Source organism: Urocampus carinirostris, chromosome 11 (assembly GCF_059441175.1).
Source record: "Urocampus carinirostris isolate Australia breed hairy pipefish chromosome 11, RoL_Ucar_1.0, whole genome shotgun sequence".
In the NCBI taxonomy this organism is placed as follows: domain Eukaryota; kingdom Metazoa; phylum Chordata; class Actinopteri; order Syngnathiformes; family Syngnathidae; genus Urocampus; species Urocampus carinirostris.
In genome coordinates, this window is record NC_142359.1 from 3,320,788 (window position 1) to 3,342,136 (window position 21,349).

The 21,349-nt window shown below is 40.9% G+C and overlaps 1 protein-coding gene across 1 annotated transcript in view; it reads left to right on the forward strand.

Annotated features, from left to right (window-relative positions):
• The window catches only part of aldh1l2 (aldehyde dehydrogenase 1 family, member L2), a 54,865-nt gene that overhangs the window by 2,796 nt on the left and 30,720 nt on the right, over nt 1–21,349 (forward strand). Inside the window, exons 2-6 of the mRNA XM_088347075.1 lie at nt 1,876–2,020; nt 8,616–8,850; nt 11,164–11,329; nt 18,536–18,637; nt 20,530–20,619. Coding sequence (XP_088203201.1) covers nt 1,876–2,020; nt 8,616–8,850; nt 11,164–11,329; nt 18,536–18,637; nt 20,530–20,619 — 738 coding nt within the window. The remainder of the gene's footprint in view (nt 1–1,875; nt 2,021–8,615; nt 8,851–11,163; nt 11,330–18,535; nt 18,638–20,529; nt 20,620–21,349) is intronic.

A 21,349-nucleotide genomic window follows, 5' to 3' on the forward strand; every position in this document is an offset into this window, starting at 1 on the left:
TTTATTAACAGGATGGCCTCGGGGTGCTGTGTTGTAGTACATACCTGTCAAGCTCCATGCCCTTACAAACTGTCGTATTTTCCCTTAGAAAATACAAAATAATCTTGCACCATATTTTTTTCCCGAGAGAAATTTACATTTCCAGCAATATACCTTTGTTGTTTATTAACAGGATGGCCTCGGGGTGCTGTGTTGTAGTACATACCTGTCTAGCTCCATGCCCTTACAAACTGTCGTATTTTCCCTTACAAAATACAAAATAATCTTGCACCATATTTTTTCCCTATGGAAATTTACATTTCCAGCAATATACCTTTGTTGTTTATTAACAGGATGGCCTCGGGGTGCTGTGTTGTAGTACATACCTGTCAAGCTCCATGCCCTTACAAACTGTCGTATTTTCCCTTAGAAAATACAAAATAATCTTGCACCATATTTTTTTCCCGAGGGAAATTTACATTTCCAGCAATATACCTTTGTTGTTTATGAACAGGATGGCCTCGGGGTGCTGTGTTGTAGTACATACCTGTCTAGCTCCATGCCCTTACAAACTGTATTTTCCCTTACAAAATACAAAATAATCTTGCACCATATTTTTTTCCCTAAGGAAATTTACATTTCCAGCAATATACCTTTGTTGTTTATTAACAGGATGGCCTCGGGGTGCTGTGTTGTAGTACATACCTGTCTAGCTCCATGCCCTTACAAACTGTCGTATTTTCCCTTACAAAATACAAAATAATCTTGCACCATATTTTTTCCCTATGGAAATTTACATTTCCAGCAATATACCTTTGTTGTTCATTAACAGGATGGCCTCGGGGTGCTGTGTTGTAGTACATACCTGTCAAGCTCCATGCCCTTACAAACTGTCGTATTTCCCCTTACAAAATAATCTTACACCTTATTTTTTTAAACGTGTTTATTTATGTAGTTTATCATGTTATATTGTATATGTGTTTCGTTAATTAACATTTTGTTGTGAGATACCGAGTTGCTCGACATGAATGAGGTTTGTTACAAAAAAAAGTTCAAAAGTCATACCTAAGACTTATAACATCGGTAAAATGGCGGCGCCCTCTGTTGGCTGCGGCTGCATCGGCTCGCTACAACGGGTCAGGTGTATCGACTCCTTCTGTGTACATTGCTACAAAGGAAATTATTATTATTATTATTACAACATCATCATTCGTAATATAATGCATCAAAGCAAGTGAGCCGTTGGAGAGCCGGCTCTCTTTCATGAGTTGAGCCGAAAAAGCCGGTTCTCTAAAAAGTACGTGTATTTCTTAGACGCTCTTGAATAAACAGTGTTTTTCATCTATCTTTGAGTTTGGCGTTAATTGAAACTTCTCTTACTTTCACCATTTTCATGTTACCCTAAGAAATAGAAAAACCCTGCAGGGGGCGAGCATGACGTCACTCTCAGAACTCCCCCCCAGTTCCCATTCCTCAAACCTAACGTTTTTACCCAACACCTGTACTCCCAAAAATCAGGGGTTGTACGGGTGCTTGAAATCCTTGAAAATGCCTGAATTTTTATGTTGTGTTTTTAACGTCAGGAAAATGATTGAATTTTTGCATGAAGTGTTTGTGAATGCTTGAAATTGTTGCAAATGTCGCAAATATGTACAGATCAAGAAATATATCTGCGATTTACTTATTTTAAAATCCTATGTCTTGATTAATGCACACGCAAGATTAAAAATTGCATATGGAAATTGCTGATAATTTTCTGGATTTCTTCTTTGAATGGTACTGGAGAAATTGGAAAATCGGCCTTGAAAATCCTTAAAAAGTGCTTGAATGAGGCGTAGGCACCCTTGATACGGCGGGGGATTACTGTAACTCATTTTTATGCCCTTTTCGTTGTAGAGTCACTACCAGAATAAGCTGAAACTGGCTATAATTGGCCAAAGCTTGTTTGGCAAGGAGGTGTACAGCAACCTGAGGAAACAGGGCCACAAAGTGGTCGGCGTCTTCACTGTACCGGACAAAGACGGCAAAGCTGACCCGCTTGGTAAGTGAGGATCACATTTGGAAATTAGGGGTTGTACGGGTGCTTGAAATCCTCGAAAATGCCTGCATTTTTATATTGTGTTTTCGAAGTTAGGAAAATGCTTGAATTTTGGATGAAGTGTTTGTGAATGCTTGAAATTGTTGCCATTGTCATGTTTCCTGGCAGTCTGACTGGATGGACGATGTATTAAATGAAAACGACAAAAACACGCCTGCCCGATATGCCGTTGTGATGCGAAGCGTCACTGCCCCCTACTGGGCTCATCGAAGAGAATCAGTCATGGGAATTCCGGCTATTTTTCGAGAACAGGCTCTTTCGGCTCCATGCGGCTCCTCAGATTTTTTTCTTGTTTTTTGATATTTTATCATGTTTCTATAGTGCAGTGGTTAGCACATTTGACTACCATGTGAAAGGTCCATGGTTCAAGACCGGGTGGAAAGATACGTTGGCCTGGAGAGGGATGGGCGCCGCCAGGCTGTACTTGCTCAAGACACACCACAGGAAATGGGGCACCTACGACTCTAGTGGTCAAGGGATCCAACTATTTTATCAATATTAATAAAACATTATGCACCGAATTAATGAGTCATTTATTTAAAAAGATGTTTTATTTTTCGATAATAGCAATCTAGGGCGAACTTTTAGCCTATTTAAATCTAATTTTCAAGTTTTTTTCTACTAAATAACTTTTAAATCAAGCGAGAATCCTCGAAAAACACAACTGTCAAGACCAGAACAGAGACAGGACCCACTTGCGTACGTTTCCCTCAGTTTTATTGAGAAGAAGGGAAAGGATTGAACACACGATCCGGTGATCGCAGGTCGCTCTAAACGTGGAAGTCGTACTTCCCGGCGAGCGATGTTGGTGTCGGTAGCAGAAAAAACAGGTCAGTAGCCGGGACAGGAGAGCAAAAAAACCTGGTCGAGATCAGAAACGGGTCGAAGCCGGGAAACAGACGGGAGCCGAAGCAGGAGTGAGTCAGGGCCGAAAAGCTTGCCTAGCGTAAACTGAGGTTCGCGGACGGACTGACAACCGGTGACATCAACATCTCAAAATAGCACAAAGAATATGCTAGCAGCAAGATAGTGGCTTTCTTTTAGTTTTAGTCATTAAAGTCATCAACAATAACCAAAAACATTCTTTTGTTCGGCCCTGGATTTTTTTCTTTTTAAGGTACTGGAAAAATGGAAACATTAGCCTTGAAAGTGCTTGAATTTGGCCATGAAAGTGGGGTACAAAGCTTGCAGGAATGCAATCGGGTGTGGTGAGTATTTAACCGATGTATAATGTGTAACCTGCGATTGGCTGGCAACCAGTTCAGGGGGTCCCCTGCCCACTGCCCGGAGATGGCTGGGATGGGCTCCAGCCCCCCCCGCGACCCTAATGAGGATAAGCGGTACGGCTAATGAGATGAGAATGAGATGATGTGTAACCGAGCATTAACGGAGCAGGTTCTCAGTTGTTAAATTTCAGCAAAAGCCATTACTACTTCAGATACCATTACTTCCTGTGGTGTGTCTTGGGCAAGTACAGCCTGGTAACACCCAACTCATTCCAGGCGTTTTCTTCGTTGGGCTTTTTTCCTCCACCCGAAACAGAGTGGTTTCCATGATCACCAGTCGCAGGAGGAGCCTCCTGGTCTAACTCAGATACAGCGCCTTCATCATTTGGTCACCGGTGCAATGAGCCGGGCTTCGGTCTACTGCCAGTCTAAAACAATCGTGTCCTGATATCAACCCCAGTGCTATCGAATACTACGAATCTTTCGAAATACGCATTTTCTATGAAAACTACTCCCACATTAATCTGATTTTAAGTTTTGTAGTATTTCTGTAGTAGTATTTTTGGAGTTGTCTGACAAAGGGACAATATTATCAGTAGTACTTTCCTTATTATAATTTTCATGATATTTTTACTATTTTCATTTGCTGGGTCAAATTAAAACGCCTGCCGGGCTGTATGTGGCCCGCGGGCTGCAGTTTGCCTACCCCTGTTCTAAAAGAAACAATGATGCCGAATTACCCATACATAAAATCCAAAACTTGCATTGCTACAATCTTGTAGAGTAACATTAACGTTTGTAAGTATTTGTGTACGAATTCTACTGCGAAGCAGTGATTGGCTGTCAATTAAACCAAACTGTGCCACTGTCTCTTTAAAACAGTAATTTGAGGAAAAAAACCTGCTGTTTTGATAGGAAACGAGATGTTATATCCATATAATCATAATTACAATGTTGATAATAAAAGAAAGTAGAGGTAAGATCAGGTCTAAAAAAAAAAAAAAAAAATCCAGCCCGACCCAACCTGGGCCTGTTGGTATTATAGCCCGAGCCCCACAAATTAAATTTATTTTTGAGGTATCGATCCTGAAGCAATCCCACATTCTCATACTTTATTTATGAGGAAGAGGGACAAGGAGGGCTACTCTCTTGCTGACTTTTCTTGATGACTACCTGTCTTTGTTCTTTATTTCTGTTTTGGGCCTAAAATGTCAATCATTACATTTGGATTCTGGCCAAGCTTTTCTTTTTTCTTATTTTAATTATCACCTATCATTGTTCTTTGTTTCTTTTTCTTTGTGGAGGATCCAGGAGATGGATTCCGCACCACGGAGCTCTCCGACCTAGCTTTATTGCAACAAGAGGTGAACGTAATCCATCGCCTGGATCCTCTGCAAAGAAAAATAAATAATGACGGGTGGATAATTAAAGAAAAAAAGGACACAAGAAAAAAAGGACGCAAGAAAAAAGTCCGGCCCGAACCCAAACGTATTGATTGACATTCGGGGGCTTTTTCACGCTCTTCTGTATATATTGACAGAGTCGCGATAAATTTTGTCACGGTGACACAGATTGTGCTGCTATTCCGCGAAAGTGCCTTGCCCTCAAATGTTTGCAAAGGAAAGATAAGCACGGGAATAGCCGATGGAAAAATGCAACTAGGGCAGGTTTACAGATTAACCACATTCCACCTCATCTTAAATGATATTTACCACAAATTTTCACTTTTTTTAAAAATATTAAACAATATTCCAGTGGTCCCCAACCCTTTCTGTACCACAAACAGGTTTGACCAGCCCAATAATAACAATAGTAATAGAAACAATGATAATAATCCGCCAAAATCCATTCTGTCATCCATAAACCACTATGGACGTAGATGACATAGGAAAAGGCATTAGCTATATATTTTTTGTATGCATGTAAAATCCAAAACCAGTAGGGACCGACATGACGAGAGGAGAGTTGAACTATTATCACATGTGTAAAAATGGAAGGAATAGTGTTTTTTTTTCCAGCTTTTGTTCTTTAATTACTGTATTTTCCGCACTATAAGGCGCACCTAAGAAGCCTTAATTTTTTTCAAAAGCTGACCATGCGCCTTATAATACAGTGCGCCTTATATATGGATCAATTTTAAAATTGCAAAGTTTTCCAACTAACTTGCAGCCGCCGACTAGATTTTCCCCCTAACGCCAAGTCGTCCGCGGTGTATGCTGGGATTTGTTTACCGGCGTTTCATTGGCTAACCAATGTGTCAATCATCATTTGAATCGATCACTATTGGCTAAAGTTATTCGGAGGTCAAGGGGCGGATCCTTTTTATCATTTACAGGCTGGCATTGGCTTAAACGGCGAAACAAAGCCTGCAATTGGCCGAAAAAAATGAATGTGTATAGCACGTGGCTAACTGCATAGAGAAAGCATTTTTTTCTATTCTGTATTTGTGAATATTTTACTTTCCTGGATTTACTACACTCACGGTTGTAAGAAGACATTGGCTGCACATTATTATGAACACAACAACTTCGGTGAGCTACTCCGGGTTTTATATTGTCCCTGTATCTTGTTTCAGACTGAACGCGATGTTTCTGTGATAAGCGGTGCAGATAATGGATGGAATGGAGTGTCTATTTTTAAATTAAACCCAATTCCAAGTGTTTATTGTCATATGCAGAGTAAAGTTGCGAGCGAAAATAGAAACTAAGGAATGGTTGGCATTTCTTGAATCCCAAGACTTTAACCTTCCGAATGATGGAACGATGCATGAGTGACATACGGCGGATTATAAGAGTTCGGCTACTTCCTCCTCCGTTGTAAAAAGTGACTGAAAAAAAGCGTTCCAACCATTTTCTCAACCGCATCAAGCTTTCTTATTCCACTTTTGTTTCAAATGAAACGGTTCACCTCTTCTTTACACTTTACGCCATCCATATTGAATGCGCAAGATATTAAATAATGAAAATGTCTACGTTATTAGCGCGCTGGAGATACAGTATATAAAGTTTACACATGAACTAGGAAGAGGAATTAAAAATACATAAGGTGCTACCGTATTTCTAAAGGATCGCTGACCACAATCACGTAATTTGTATGCAACGGGAATCGAACCCGGGTCACGGTAGTTAGAGTGCTAAAACCTAACCACTAGGCCACTAGGGAGAAAGACGAAATATGAAAAGGCATTCAATTTGTCTCATCATCACCCTTTTTTTGTTTTACTCATGGTACCAGAGACAAATTTTAGAGAATGAAGAAAACAAAGTTGTCGGGAAAAGATAAATATACACACAAAAGTATAACAAATTTGGTATTGTTCATAGTTTTTGTTCTCGATGACAGATTTTGGCCCCACGTATTTCACAACGTAGTACTGATAATAAAATTACTGTCATAGATCCCTATGTGGCCTACATCATTTGTGGTCTAGTGGTTAGGATTCAGCTCTTTCACCCCCGGGATCCTGGTTCAATTCCCTTTGCATTCGATATCGTGCAAACCCTACCGTGAATCTTTCTTCTTTTGTGGGTAAAAAAAACAGCTTTTTTTTTTTACAGCCAAAAATAAGGCTACTTTTATTTTTCCTTTGCTGACCACTGTAATATCTCCTCAAATATATTTAGTTTTGGATTAATAGCTATCATTTACACATGTTTTGCTATCGTTAGGAATGGTAGCTTTCAAACAGAAGATACATTTATGTCTATAGCTTTTTCCCTAGAGCTATCGAGACTAAACCACTATCACACTCACAGTAGGACACGTGGAACTCTATTTTAAGCTCAATATTTGTTTTTGTTTTGGATGTTGTAAGGTTATAACATTTATTAAAAATCAAAGAGTTGAACAAATCGGAACTTTCTTCCTTGCCAATTACTATCGTGCGGAGAAAGAAGACAAGGTTCTGGGGTCTCCACCTCTTATGTCGATGAAATGTTCACGCCCCGTGACCAAGCCTCTGGCTGATTGGTCCGCGCCGTGTCGATGCAAATTACCAACCATTTTTTGAAGAATGGGAGGATGGGGCCAGGCAAATACTCCCAACACCCCAGGCAAGGTGATAAGTCATTGCTATCTGCACAGACTGAAACCAAAGACACATTCCAAAGCAAAGGTGGTTTATGACACCCTTGCACTCAAGGCTGAGGTCAAACTTAGGACAAGTATTTTTGAGTATAAGTGGAATAAAACAGCATATAAAATAGTATACAGTAATCCCTCGGTTATTGCGGTTAATGGGGACCGAGACCACCCGCGAAAACTGAAAATCCGCGAAGTAGCGGCGCCCCTTCATAAAATGCTTAAAAAACGTATACAGTATACCCACCCGCCATTAAACCGAGGTGATCGCTGGCATGATGGCAAGGAGTTATTGGGTGAACTTCTCACACTGGAACTGAATGTAACAAAACATGACCCACAAGTGTAGCCATGTCTTACATCATCAATTTACACGGAATAGGACTGCGGCGAAACCACTACGAACCATTCGGTATGATTGTATTAACCGCTCTCAACCACATGCAGCCATCGCAGCTTATTTCGCTTGTTAACACTACCGGTTACATATTGAAAATAAAAACAGTGAAAATGTGTTATTTGATGAGTGTTTGTGAAGCGTTTTGGGAAACAACAGTTCAAAAAATGGTCTGTGTTCGTTTTACTGAAAGTGAAAGAGCTACCTTCTGACAATAACAACATACTTTAGCTAGCAGCATCGAACGGCTTTTACAACAAATACACGAAACCACACTCCATGAGCTTTTGGTATAATAAAGTCAAACTTGAGATGAAATGTTGCAGAAGAGAATATACTTCGCGTCGCCGAGTTCCTCCATGATAAACAGCGCCACATAAGAAAGGGGTGAGGTGGGAGGAGTTGAAGGAGTTGAAGGAGGGGGGTGAGCGAAGCGGCATTGACTAAGGATTGTGTCAGGGCCTCACCCTCCCCTTCACAATAAGAGTGTCCACACCGTGTCCTCAGTTGACATAAGCTCGCAATTGCTCAAGTCAATAAATGCTTTTAATGAGAAGGTAAGGTATATTTTTTAGACCCGCGAAGCTCTGAACTGCGAACTAGCGAGGTTCCACTGTATAACTTCAATGTGAATACTTAATATATTTCCATTTGTTATATTTGTATAGTTTCCCAACTGGGTGGGAACTCTAATTTTGTTGTAGCAACACAATGATAATAAAGGCGATGTTGATTCTGATTTTGTTCCTAGTTTTATTAGTCATAAAAAAGCCAATGCTATGTAATGATGGTCTAAAGTGAAGATATTTTTCTCATGTGCTTTTTTTTTTTTTAGCCTCTGCCGCGGAAAAAGATGGCACGCCAGTGTTTAAGTTCCCACGCTGGCGGGTTAAAGGGAAGCCCATCCCGGAGGTGGTGGAGGCCTACATGGCAGTGGGTGCCGAGATCAACGTCATGCCTTTCTGCTCTCAGTTCATTCCCATGGACATCATCGATCATCCCAAGCACGGATCCATCATTTACCATCCTTCCATCCTTCCCCTGCACAGAGGAGCCTCAGCCATCAACTGGTAAGGGGGCCTCCCACGCTAAACTCCGGACGACCTGATTAAAAGCCACGTAGGCTAAATTTAAGGGAAAAAGTCAACTTTGTTTTTTTCTTTAACTTTTGGCTTAAAAATGAGCTAATTCATGTCTTAAAATCAGCGGGGAAATGTCTAGAACAGAAAAGGGACAAATTGTGCTGCAATTACAGTGAAGAAAATAACCATTTGAACACCGTGCTATTATGCGATTATCCCACTTGGAAATAATGGAGGGGTCTGACATTTTCACTGTAGGTGCATGTCCACTGTGAGAGAGATAAACTAAAAAGAAAAATCCATAAACCACAATGCATGATTTTTTTAACAATTTATTTGTGTGATATAGCTGGAAATAAGTATGTGAACGCCCTACTATTTTGCTATTTCTCCCACCTAAATATCATGGAGGGGTCTGACATTTTCATTGTTGGTGCATGTCCACCGTGAGAGAGATAAACTAAAAAGAAAAATCCAGAAATCACAATGCATGATTTTCTTTAACAATTTGTGTGATATAGCTGCAAATGAGAATGTGAACGCCCTACTACTTTGCTATTTCTCCCACTTAAATATCATGGAGGGGTCTGACATTTTCATTGTTGGTGCATGTCCACTGTGAGAGAGATAAACTAAAAAGAAAAATACAGAAATCACAATGCATGATTTCTTAAAAATGTATTTGTTTGATTTTGCTGCAAATAAGTATTTGAACACCCTGCTATTTTGCTTTTTCTCCCACTTAGAAATTATGGAGGGGTCTGAAATTTTCATCGTTGGTGCATGTCCACTGTGAGAGAGATAAACTAAAAAGAAAAATCCAGAAATCACAATGCATGATTTCTTAAAAATGTATTTGTGTGATTTTGCTGCAAATAAGTATTTGAACACCCTGCTATTTTGCTTTTTCTCCCACTTAGAAATTATGGAGGGGTCTGAAATTTTCATCGTAGGTGCATGTCCACTGTGAGAGAGATAAACTAAAAAGAAAAATCCAGAAATAACAATGCATGATTTTTTAACAATTTATTTGTGTGATATAGCTGGAATAAGTATTTGAACACCCTGCTATTTTGCGATTTCTCCCACTTAGAAATCACGGAGGGGTCTGAAATTTTCATTGTAGGTGCATGTCCACTGTGAGAGAGCTAAACTAAAAAGAAAAATCCAGATATCACAGTGCATGTTTTTTTTTTTTTTTTTTTAAACAGTTTATCTGTATGATATAGCTAATTCTGCGAAGACCGACAGTGGAAATCTTACCACCGGACCCATAAACTGGGGGGCCCGACTGGGGAGAGGAGATCCGCAGGCAGGGCAGTGCTTAAAACACAGGTGTCAAACAGGCGGCCCACGGGCCGGATCAGGCCCGCTGAGGGATTGAGTCCGGCCCGCGAGACAACACTCAGAGAAGCGCAAGAGAAAAAGAAGCTGCAGGTTGAAATATGTCAACTTGATGTGGCCAAAGCCAGGTGCCTCGAACAAAGACACTGTACTTGTATTTCTTTCTCTCTCTCTCTCGCTCTCTCTCTCTCTCTCCCTCCACCCCTTTTCTCCCTGTCTCTGTCTCTTTTCACTCTATGTGTCTCTCTTTTTCTCTCTCTGTCTTTTTAATTTCTTTTGCTCCAACTTCCTTTTTTCCTTTTCTCTCTTTTCTCTTTCGCTCTTCCTACCTTTCGCACTTTCTTTTCTTTTTTCTCTCTTGTCTTTCTATTTCTCTTTGGATTTCTTTCTTCCTCTCCCTTTCTTTCCCCCTCTCTCACGACTTCTCTTTTTATCTCTTTTGTTTCTCACGCTCTCTCCCTCTCTCTTTCCTTGTCCCTCCCTCTCTCCTTTTCCCTCCCTCTTTCTTTTATTTCTTATCTCTCTTTTTCTTTTTCTTTAATCTACTAGTCTGGCCCCCGAGAGAATGTTTGTGCTATCGTGTGGCCCCCGAGTTCAAATGAGTTTGACACTCCTGGTCCAGAGTGTTCTGTTTAGAAGATTTATACTTACGTAATTTAGGGGTGTCAAGATGTTTTACGTTGGTGTCCAACTTAGGAATGTAACTGGCACACAGGCAGACACAGGCAGAAAAGGGGCGAGGTGACTGTCCAATCAGAATGCTGAACACCATGTTCCAAAATGTATGCATATTTATAATTATTCACTTTTTGTATTTATCATAATATATTCTCCTCATTTGGTTACACCCCTGGTTTAAAAAGATAAAGCGGGTTGTCGTCTGGAATTGACAGGATTAACTGAAAGTTCATCGTTATTTTATGAATGTCTTTGGCACGTTTGTACCCGTCACTTCAGGACTTTGATCCACGGCGATAAGAAAGCCGGCTTCACCATATTTTGGGCCGACGACGGTCTGGACACCGGACCGATTCTGCTGCAGAGGGAATGTGCTGTGGAACCCAATGACACTGTGGACACCCTCTACAACCGTTTCCTCTTTCCGCAGGGCATACAGGCAATGGTAACCGTTTCAAGGTCATTTGGGACCTTTTCTTCTTAAAAATTGCAATACTTATTACCGTATTTTCCGAACTATAGGGCGCACCGGGTTATAGGGCGCACCCCCAAAAAATAGTTTTTGGTCCTATTTTTGACATACATAAGACGCACCGGATTATAAGGCGCTACAATGGGAACGTGGACAAAACAGTCAGATGATTCAGTCCAACTGATTACCCCCTTAACATTCCCAAAGCTTGCAAAGAAGCAAATACGTGTCGTAGACACGTGCGGATGCGGTGTCCGTACGATGTCACTCAAATGCATCGTTCCAAGTATCATTCGGAAGGTTAAAGTCTTGGGATTCAAGAAATGCCAACCACTCCTTAGTTTCTATTTTCTTTTTCGCTCGCAACTTTACTGTGCATATGACAATAAACACTTGGAATTGAGTTGAATTCACTCGACTCATCACAGCAACATCAAGATCGTTCTAAAACAAGATACCGGGAAAATATAAAGCCGCATAGCTCACCTAAGTTCTCACGTTCAATAATGATACGCAATAATGGTTTTCTTACAACCGTGAGTGTAGTAAATCCAGGAGAGTCAAATATTTACAAATACAGACTAATGAAACATGTTTCTTTATGGCGTACTTTAGCAAGCTTGCTATTCAGTCATCTTTTTCGCCCAATTGCAGGGTTTGTTTTGGCCCTCTAGCCAATCCGAGGCTCCGAATCACTTCAGCCAATAGCGATCGATGTAACGGATGATTGACACATCTTTTTCAGCCAATTGCAGGGTTTGTTTTGGCCCTCTAGCCAATCCGAGGCTCCGAATAACTTTAGCCAATAGCGATCGATTCAAATGATGATTGACACATTGGTTAGCCAATGAAACGGCGGTATATAAATCCCAGCATACACCACGGACTACTCCACGTTCGGTGGAAAATCGAGTCGGCGGCTGTTGCGTAAGTTGCGAGTCCTTGCGAATTTAATATTGATCCATAAATAAGGCGCACTGTATTATAAGGCGCATGGTCAGCTTTTGAAAAAAATTAAGACTTTTAGGTGCGCCTTATAGTGCGGAAAATACGGTATATTATGTTGGAGTTTTATACCTTGATCGTAAACTTCATTTACAGAGATCCCTCGATTTTTCCCTGTAGGGAAATTGACACTTCCAGCAGTATCTTTTTGTTGTTTATTAACAGATTAACAGGATGGCCTCGGGGTGCTGAGTTGTAGTTTAGCAACAGCGGAGTGGATGACGTCACTCGCTAGGCCAAAAGTTGGACCCTGCAGCAGATGGAAATCTTTGCGCCCAGGGTTACACCACCTCGTGTTCACATAGATAGCGAGTCCGCCTCCTCTCCGCTTCCCGCAGGCTTTTGTGTCTGTGTCTGCCCTAACAGCGCTGAAGCCGGGTAGCTCCACGTTAGCCTCCGGGATGCTAGACGTGAGCCACGTTTCTGTAAAACGCAGCAAACTGCACTCCCTGTACGCTTTGATGTTTTTCACCAGCACAGTCAGTTTGTCAGTCTTATGACCGACTGATAGTAAAGACTGTAACAAAATAACAACTATTGATCAACAAATAATAACACACAACTCATAATTGCAGTTGACTGAATGGTTTTTCTGTCATTATGGTTGGTTGGTTGGAGCCCTTAAGTGCTAGGGTCTCAGGGGAATGATTTCCTGTGGTGTTTCTTGGGCAAGTACAGCTTGGTGACGCCCATCACTCTCCAGGACAACACATGTCACCTTAGTTGGTTGGGTTTGGTTATCCCTTAACACTTGGGCCGTAGGGGCACCATTTCCTGTGGTGTGTCTTGGGCAAGTACAGCTTGGTGGCGCCCATTACGCTCCAACCAAGGATTTATACAAAATGGAACTGTATGGTCTGGGCTGTATCACCACTCAACCCTCACGCAGAAATCAAAACGCTTGCTAGGATCCTCGCCACACCGTCATGGACATTGAAGCCCTTCCGACTGTGAGGGTACGGCACCAAGTGGCTAGCTAGTCGCGTGCTAGCATCGGGTGTCAGGCTAGCTAGCCGGACCTGAAGTTATTGCTTTGTCTTCCGACGCCGCTGGGGATCTGCATTTTTTTGCGTTCGTCTAAATTTCCTTAGGGTCCCATTTAATTGATAATTTTGTTTAAATGTAACGAATGCTAAAGCCTAGCGGACGCTATTTTTTTCTTTGTTTTGATTCGGGGACGTTGACTGCCCACCCTGGCTGTTTGACTGACAGCACACCCCAGCCTATCAGAGTCACGAACGCAGACAGTCACACCCACCCAACACTGAGAGCCCTCCCTAATCTCTCTGCTGTCTGTTAGAAACACAATGCACAACACATTGATATCAATGACAATAAATACAGTTGAACAGGGTTGGGTAGGGTTACTTTAACTGGATTACTTTCAATGACTTTTGGATGACTCCAATTCCAAATATGCTAATAAAAGACAAAATAAATCAAATATGAATAGAATGACTAAATTTTGTGCAGGCTTGGGGAGTAACGGAATACACGGAACGGCGAAAAGCTGTTTGGATTGATTTTCATTTTGTTTCTGTCGCATTCTATGTAAGTTTTGCCGGAGATCAAAGAGATCAAAGCCAGGAGAGAAAGCTTACCTCGTATTGTGAGTCATCATTTTATTAAAAAAAAAGAACATTTTTTAGAAAAAAAGCCAGAAAAAAATGTAGGAAAAGAGTAAATAGAGAACAAAAAGAAAAAAGTAACAGCTCGGAAAAAATAAACACAATGAGATTTTTTTAAAAAGGAATTTAAAAAAAAAAAGGAGAAAAAAAACAGGGAAAAGAGGAAAAAGTTTGTGTGGCATTCAAATAATTTCCAATTATATCAAGTAAATCTTGTTGCCAACATTGTACATTAACTAAAAAATGTGATTTAATACAGTTCCGTATCGTGCAACCGACTCAATAAGCCCCCCAAAACGTGAGTATTGTGTGACAAAAGATACCAGGAATAAAAGAAATGGAAATCTTGTGGTGAAAAAATTGTAAAAACAAATGACGTTTGTAGGCCGTACAACCTTTGCAATAATACATTAATCAAATCATTCAAAAGTGGAAAAATAATTTTGCATTGCCAGAAAAATGTAAGTTGATGTCAATTTTTGGACATGTTTGATAATGACTTAGTTGCCACACTTGGGATTGCCGTTGCTCAGTGTTGTTTCAAGCGTTGCTCACTGACTTTGTTTGAACGCTCAGACCCGTAAGGAAAATTACAGGGAACATTGCTCACCACGTCAATGAAATGAGTGAATTACTTTTCACTCTTTTACACTGCACGAATAAGAAGTTATATGACTTTTTAGAATACACACCTAGTCCACTTTCAATTCTTGTTTTTTTTCTCGTGTGGAATTCATTATCGGTGCATTTTTTCCGGAATCCGCAGAAATGACCTTCAGTTTCTTAACCACGGGCTTTTATTGCAGCCGGTTGTTTGTTTGCTCGTTTTATCAGCGCGTTTGGGTCCGGAGTTAATAAATGTCCATCCATGTCACAACTGCAAATGGCTTTTTTGAGGGCTACATTTTAGTGGTTGAGTATTTTTACTTTCCCCCTGTTTTGGAGAGCGTTAACGATTGCCAAACATTTTCCGATTTGAAGTTGTTTATTAACAGGGTTGGGTAGGGTTACTTTAACTAGATTACTTTCAATGACTTTTGGATGACTCCAATACCAAATATGCTAATAAAAGACAAAAGAAACTAAATATAAATAAAATGATGACTCACAACACGTGGTAAGCTTTCTCTCCTGGCTTTGATCTCTTTGATCTCCGGCAAAACTCACATAAAATGCGACCAGGGTTGGGTAGGGTTACTTTACAAATGTAGTCATTTGATTCATATTTCGTTTCTTTTGTCTTTTGTTAGCATATTTGGTATTGGAGTAATCCAAAAGTAATTGAAAGTAATCAAGTTAAAGTAACCCTACCCAACCCTGCCTGTCATTGAACTATAGCCTACTCGGTGAAAATCTTCATTGCACTCCATAAATGTAACTTGTATTCAATCGTATTAAATCCTTTATAGTCAAATGTCTAAAATCCTTCAGTTAACATTGGATCATTCAGAAGTCATCAGGTAACATTAGAGTCTGTCGACTGAGCCGAGAGACTAAATATTTTTTCAACACCTACTTTTCAGTTTTTTCGTTGTAAAGACGATGTCAAATGTTCAAATTTGGTGTCAGAGTATTTTCAGTTTTTAGCTTGAAGACTGAATTGTGGTCAGGGTTGGGTAGGGTTACTTTAACTTGATTACTTTCAATGACTTTTGGATGACTCCAATACCAAATATGCTAATAAAAGACAAAAGAAACTAAATAGGAATAAAATGATGATTCACAACACGTGGTAAGCTTTCTCTCCTGGCTTTGATCTCCGGCAAAACTAACATCAAATGCGACAGAAAGAAAATGAAAATAAATCCAAACAGCTTGCCAACATCATTTTTGCCGTTCCATGTCTTCCGTTACTCCCCAAGCCTGCTCAAAATTGAGTCATTTTATTCATATTTAGATTATTTTGTCTTTTATTAGCATATTTGGTATTGGAGTCATCCAAAAGTAACTGAAAGTAATCAAGTTCAAGTAACCCTACCCAACCCTGTCAAAGACACTCTTGCCATTTAATGGTGATTTATCCAACTGAAATCGTTCCCAGAGGCTTAATACTTACTGATGAGCAGTGCCAAACCCTTTATAATTGTTTTTTTTTAATTAAACAGCAACTTAATCAAACGAATCACAACACGTGGTAAGCTTTCTCTCCTGGCTTTGATCTCTTTGATCTCCGGCAAAACGAACATCAAATGCGACAGAAACAAAATGAAAAGAAATCCAAACAGCTTGCCGACATCATTTTTGCCGTTCCATGTGTTCCGTTACTCCCCAAGCCTGCACAAAATTGAGTCATTTTATTCATATTTAGTTTCTTTTGTCTTTTATTAGCATATTTGGTATTGAAGTAATCCAAAAGTAATTGAAAGTAATCCAGTTAAAGTAACCCTACCCAACCCTGTTTATTAACGGCAAAAGCGAGAAGTGCTGGGTTTGTCCAGTTAGGCTTTCAGTATGAGGTGGCAAAATTGCCTTAGATTTGCAATTTGTTCAATGAATGAAAATGTAAATATATCAAAATATTACATTTTGGTTAACAGTTTAATATTGTGGAATGGTTGGGAATTTAAACTCACAATATAGACCACAGGTGTGAAACAGGCGGCCCGCGGGCCAAATCAGGCCCGCTAAAGGATTGAATCCGGCCGTCGAGACAACACTCAGAGAAGCGCAAGAGAAAAACAAGCTGTAGGTTGAAATATGTCCACTTGATGTTGCCAAAGCCAGGTGCCTCGAACAAAGACACCGTCATTGTATTTATTTCTCTCTCTCTCTCTGTGTCTCTCTTTTTCTCTTCCTTTGTTGCTCTTTGTCTCTTTCTCTCTCTGACTTTTTAACCTCTTTTGCTCTAACTTCCTTTTTTCCTTTTCTCTTTCTCTCTTCCTACCCTTTGCACTTTCTATTCTCTTTTCTCTCCTTCTGTCTTTCTATTTCTCTTTGGATTTCTTTCTTCCTCTCCCTTTCTTTTCCCTCTCTCACGACTTTTTATCTCTTTTGTTTCTCACGCTCTCTCTTTTCTTTCTTTGTCCCGCCCTCTCTCCTTTTCCCTCCCTCTTTCTCTTATTTCTTTATTTATTTTTCTTTCACTTTGATCTACTAGTCCGGCCCCTGACAGAATGTTTGTTCTATCGTGTGGCGCTGCCCTAGTTATGAACGAGATTTTGAATGACCATGCATAAGTTGTCTTGTTTTGTACAAAAAAATAAACGTTTAATAAGCTAATATGCTCTATAAAGATAAATCAAGTTAAGTTTAACTTACTTCAGGAAGATGAGCTTCAAGACTTCCTCCTCTGTGGTAGAAAGTGGCTGAAAAAAAGCAATCCAACCATTTTCTCAACCGCATCAATCTTTCTTATTCCACTTTTTTTTTTTTTTTAAAGAAAAGGCTCGCTTCTTTTTTACACATTACACCAATCATATTAAATGGATGCACAAGATATTAAACAATAAAAATTTCCAAGTTGGCGCGCTGGAGATACAGTATAGTATGTTTACACACGAACTAGGAAAAGGAAGCCGGATGACCTCTCACAGCGCCACCACACGCTGGTAGCAGCCGAAAAAAATAATGACTGTCAGTTTTAAAATGTTATATTTTTCGCTTTATAAGAGTAAATTAAATTATTATTAAATGGCAGCACGGCGGCGCAGTGGTTAGCGCGTATGCGGCACAGTTCATGTCTTGGGAACCTCCAGCGTGGGTTCAAATCCAGCTCCAGACTTCCTGTGCGGAGTTTGTATGTTCTCCCCGTGCTTGCGTGGGTTTCCTCCGGGCACTCCGGTTTCCTCCCACGTTCCAAAAAACAAACTTCCTGTGCGGAGTTTGTATGTTCTCCCCGTGCTTGCGTGGGTTTCCTCCGGGCACTCCGGTTACCTCCCACATTCCAAAAAACAAACTTCCTGTGCGGAGTTTGTATGTTCTCCCCGTGCTTGCGTGGGTTTCCTCCGGGCACTCCGGTTTCCTCCCACATTCCAAAAAACAAACTTCCTGTGCGGAGTTTGCATGTTCTCCCCGTGCTTGCGTGGGTTTCCTCCAGGCACTCCGGTTTCCTCCCACATTCCAAAAAACATGCATTTCAGGTGAATTGACCGGTCCAAATTGTCCCTAGGTGTGAATGAGCGGGTGAGTTGTCTGTCCCCGTGTGCCCTGCGATTGGCTGGCAACCAGTTCCGGGTGTCCCCTGCCCACTGCCCGATGATTGCTGGGATGAGCTCCAGCACCCCCGCGACCCTACTGAGGATAAGCGGTGTAGCTAATGAGATGAGAGATGAGATGAGAGTAAATTAATCCATATTAACTACATTAAATAATTAGCAATGGTTTAGGTACACGCCTTATAAATATTTTGATTTTTTTTGTGGCTTCTGAAAGCAGTTCTAGGGGTTTGCTTATATCCAATGAAGGCTTATATGCGAGTATATACGGTACCTGAGGTCGTTTTGCTGGTCTTTTGTTGTTTCATTTTTTAAAAGTTGAATTTATTCTACTATGTTTGCCCTAAACTGCACTATTCCTTCATTGGATTACCATTTGTTTGCAATTGCAGGTTCAGTCCGTGCAGCTTGTTGCCGATGGCAAGGCCCCAAGAATTCCGCAGCCAGAGGAAGGTGCAAGCTACGAAGGCATTCAGAAGAAATCCAATGCCAAGGTAAGAGGGCGACTGCCATCCCATAACACAAACTTGGTCATACCGTATTTTCCGTACTATAAGACGCACCAGATGATAAGGGGCATCCCCAAAAAGTAGTTTTTATGTCATATATTTTTCATACATAAGGCGTACCATACTATAAGGCGCATAAAATTGAGACTACAACAAAAGCTAAAGTTGCGCTTTTCATACACTTCCGGTGTATAATAGTGCAAAGATTATTTAATCACACTTTTTTTACTCACGGTACAAGAAAGACTGATTTTGCATGGTGCATTCTCCAATTCTTCACTCTTCTTTAATACGCACACATACGTAAAATCGGGTGTGTAGTTTTTTTGTTAAGACTTTGTTTTGTCCATTCTCTAACATTTGTTGGTGAATAAGTGGAGAGACAGTTTAACCTCAGAATGCACTATGCAAATCAATGTTCCTGGCACAGTGAGTAAAAAAAGAGTAAAAAATTATAGTTTGATAGTAGTTTGAATGTGCTTTTGTATGATTTTTATCCTCAAAAGTACTGTAACGAAGCGAAAGATTTCATCTAGGTGTTGTTTATCTTTTGCTACAAGCTTCGGTAGTTAATTTTCCCAGAAGTCCCTAAAATGTGCCTCTCCTCCCTATTTATGCTTCCTTAGAAATACACTGCATCATTGTTTAAGCTTACCATAAATAATTAGCCCATTTTCTCTTCAGGAGGGTTAGTCTTTATCTTCCAAGATCAGTTGGGCAGCTGGCCGGATACTTCTCATTTATTATGATAGTGTGTTACCTAGCGACCAGCATTATATACTTTCATGTAATCATGTGATCTTGTTTAAGCCAATCATATGTGTTGTTTTACGCCCGTGTTTTGAATAAATGGGTCAGGAGATAGATAGATAGATAGATACTTTATTCATCCCCGTAGGGAAATTCACACTTCCAGCAGTCTACCCGTTGTTTATTAACAGATTAACATGATGCCCTAGGGGTGCTTGTAGCGGAGTGGGTGACGTCACGCCAGTCCAAAAGTTCGACATCCCAGCGGCAGATGGAAATCTTTTCTTTATGAAAATCCAGGGATACACCACCTCGTGTTAGCAAGTCCGCCTCCTCTCCCATTCCCCCCGGCTTTCGTGTCTCTGTTTAGCGGCGTTGAAGCCGGAATAGCTCCGGGTAGCTCCGGGTGGCTACACGTTAGCGTCCGGAATGCTAAACGTGAGCCACGTTTCCGCAAAACACAGCAACTGCGCTCCCCGTGCGCTTCGATGTTTTCCACCAGCACTCGATGATCTTATTTGGTCGTGAGTTCGCATTTACCATGATTACGGATGGTACCGAAGACTTATAACGCCGCTTAGCTAGCTCCGGCTCTTCTTCCACGATAGGCCCCTTCATCACGCCGGCACGAGAATTCTTCAGTGCAAGGAGTTGAAATTCCTTGAATACACGCATTTTTTGTGCGCTAAAACCCATGTCCATAGGATGGAAGTAATCCATAGTGTAGTTGTCAAAACGGGAAGAAAAAACACCGAAGATAGGAGCAGACAATAAAACAATAGGGCAGCTGCTGGAAAAGGCAGCCGCTCGTGGCAGCGCCGCTTTGTCTCCCAAGTTATGGGATGTGTGCGATTCCTCTCTGAGCCGATCTTGGAAGTAGATCTAAGGGACGGCTCAGGTGGGATGCGCCTCCGTCGAAAGGGCTACCCAACTCAATTTCCGACTCAGAATGTGTTTCTTTCTTTTTAATGCAATCTTAACCTTGAGAAAGGAGATCCGCTTTAATGTTCTCACCACCAATACTGGTATACACTTATTCGCTAAAAAATTCTAAAGAAAATGCTCGACAATTCCCTAATATTCATAATGTCCACCTATTTATTTTAACACTTGTATTCCTCTTTCAGATCGATCTGGCTCAGACAGCTGAGACGATTCACAACTGGATACGTGGCCATGACAAAATCCCAGGAGCTTGGACCGTCATTGACGGCAAGGTGCGTATATTCAAATATTACTCTCATTGGACATCTATACCAAGGGTCTTATACTCGCGACCCGCCGACTGCAAATGGCCCATGTGACAATAGTTTGAGGCCCCGCCTTAGAAAGAGTTTGTTTGTTTGTGCGGCCCGGCGTGAGTTTGATGTGGATTTGTGCTAATTAGTAAGTTTTTTTTTGTGTGCTTCTTTAGGGTGGTGATGGCCCTGAGGAAGAAGCTGTCTTTGGGCCTGCTTGTCCTTGTTTTAAGGGACCTGTAGCACAAGATATGTGTTTTCAGTTTTGTGCACCCGTTTAGGGTGGTGATGGCCCTGGGGAAGAAGATCTCTCTGAGCCTGTCTTTCCTTGTTTAAAAGAACCTGTGGCGTAAGATACATGTTTTCACAGATTTGTGCACCTGTTTAGGGTGGTGATGGCCCTGAGGAAGAAGCTCTCTTTGAGCCTGTTTTTTTCTTGCTTAAGGGACCTGTAGCACAAGATATGTTTTCAGTTTTGTGCACCCGTTTAGAGTTGTGATGGCCCTGTTGAAGAAGATGTCCCTGAGCCTGTCTTTTCTTGTTTAAAGGGACCTGTAGCACGATATACTTGTTTTCACAGATTAGTGCACACGTTTAGGGTGGTGATGGCCCTGAGGAAGAAGCTGTCTTTGGGCCTGTCTTTCCTTGTTTAAAGGGACCCGTAGCGCGATATTCATGTTTTCACAGATTTGTGCACCAGTTTAGGTTG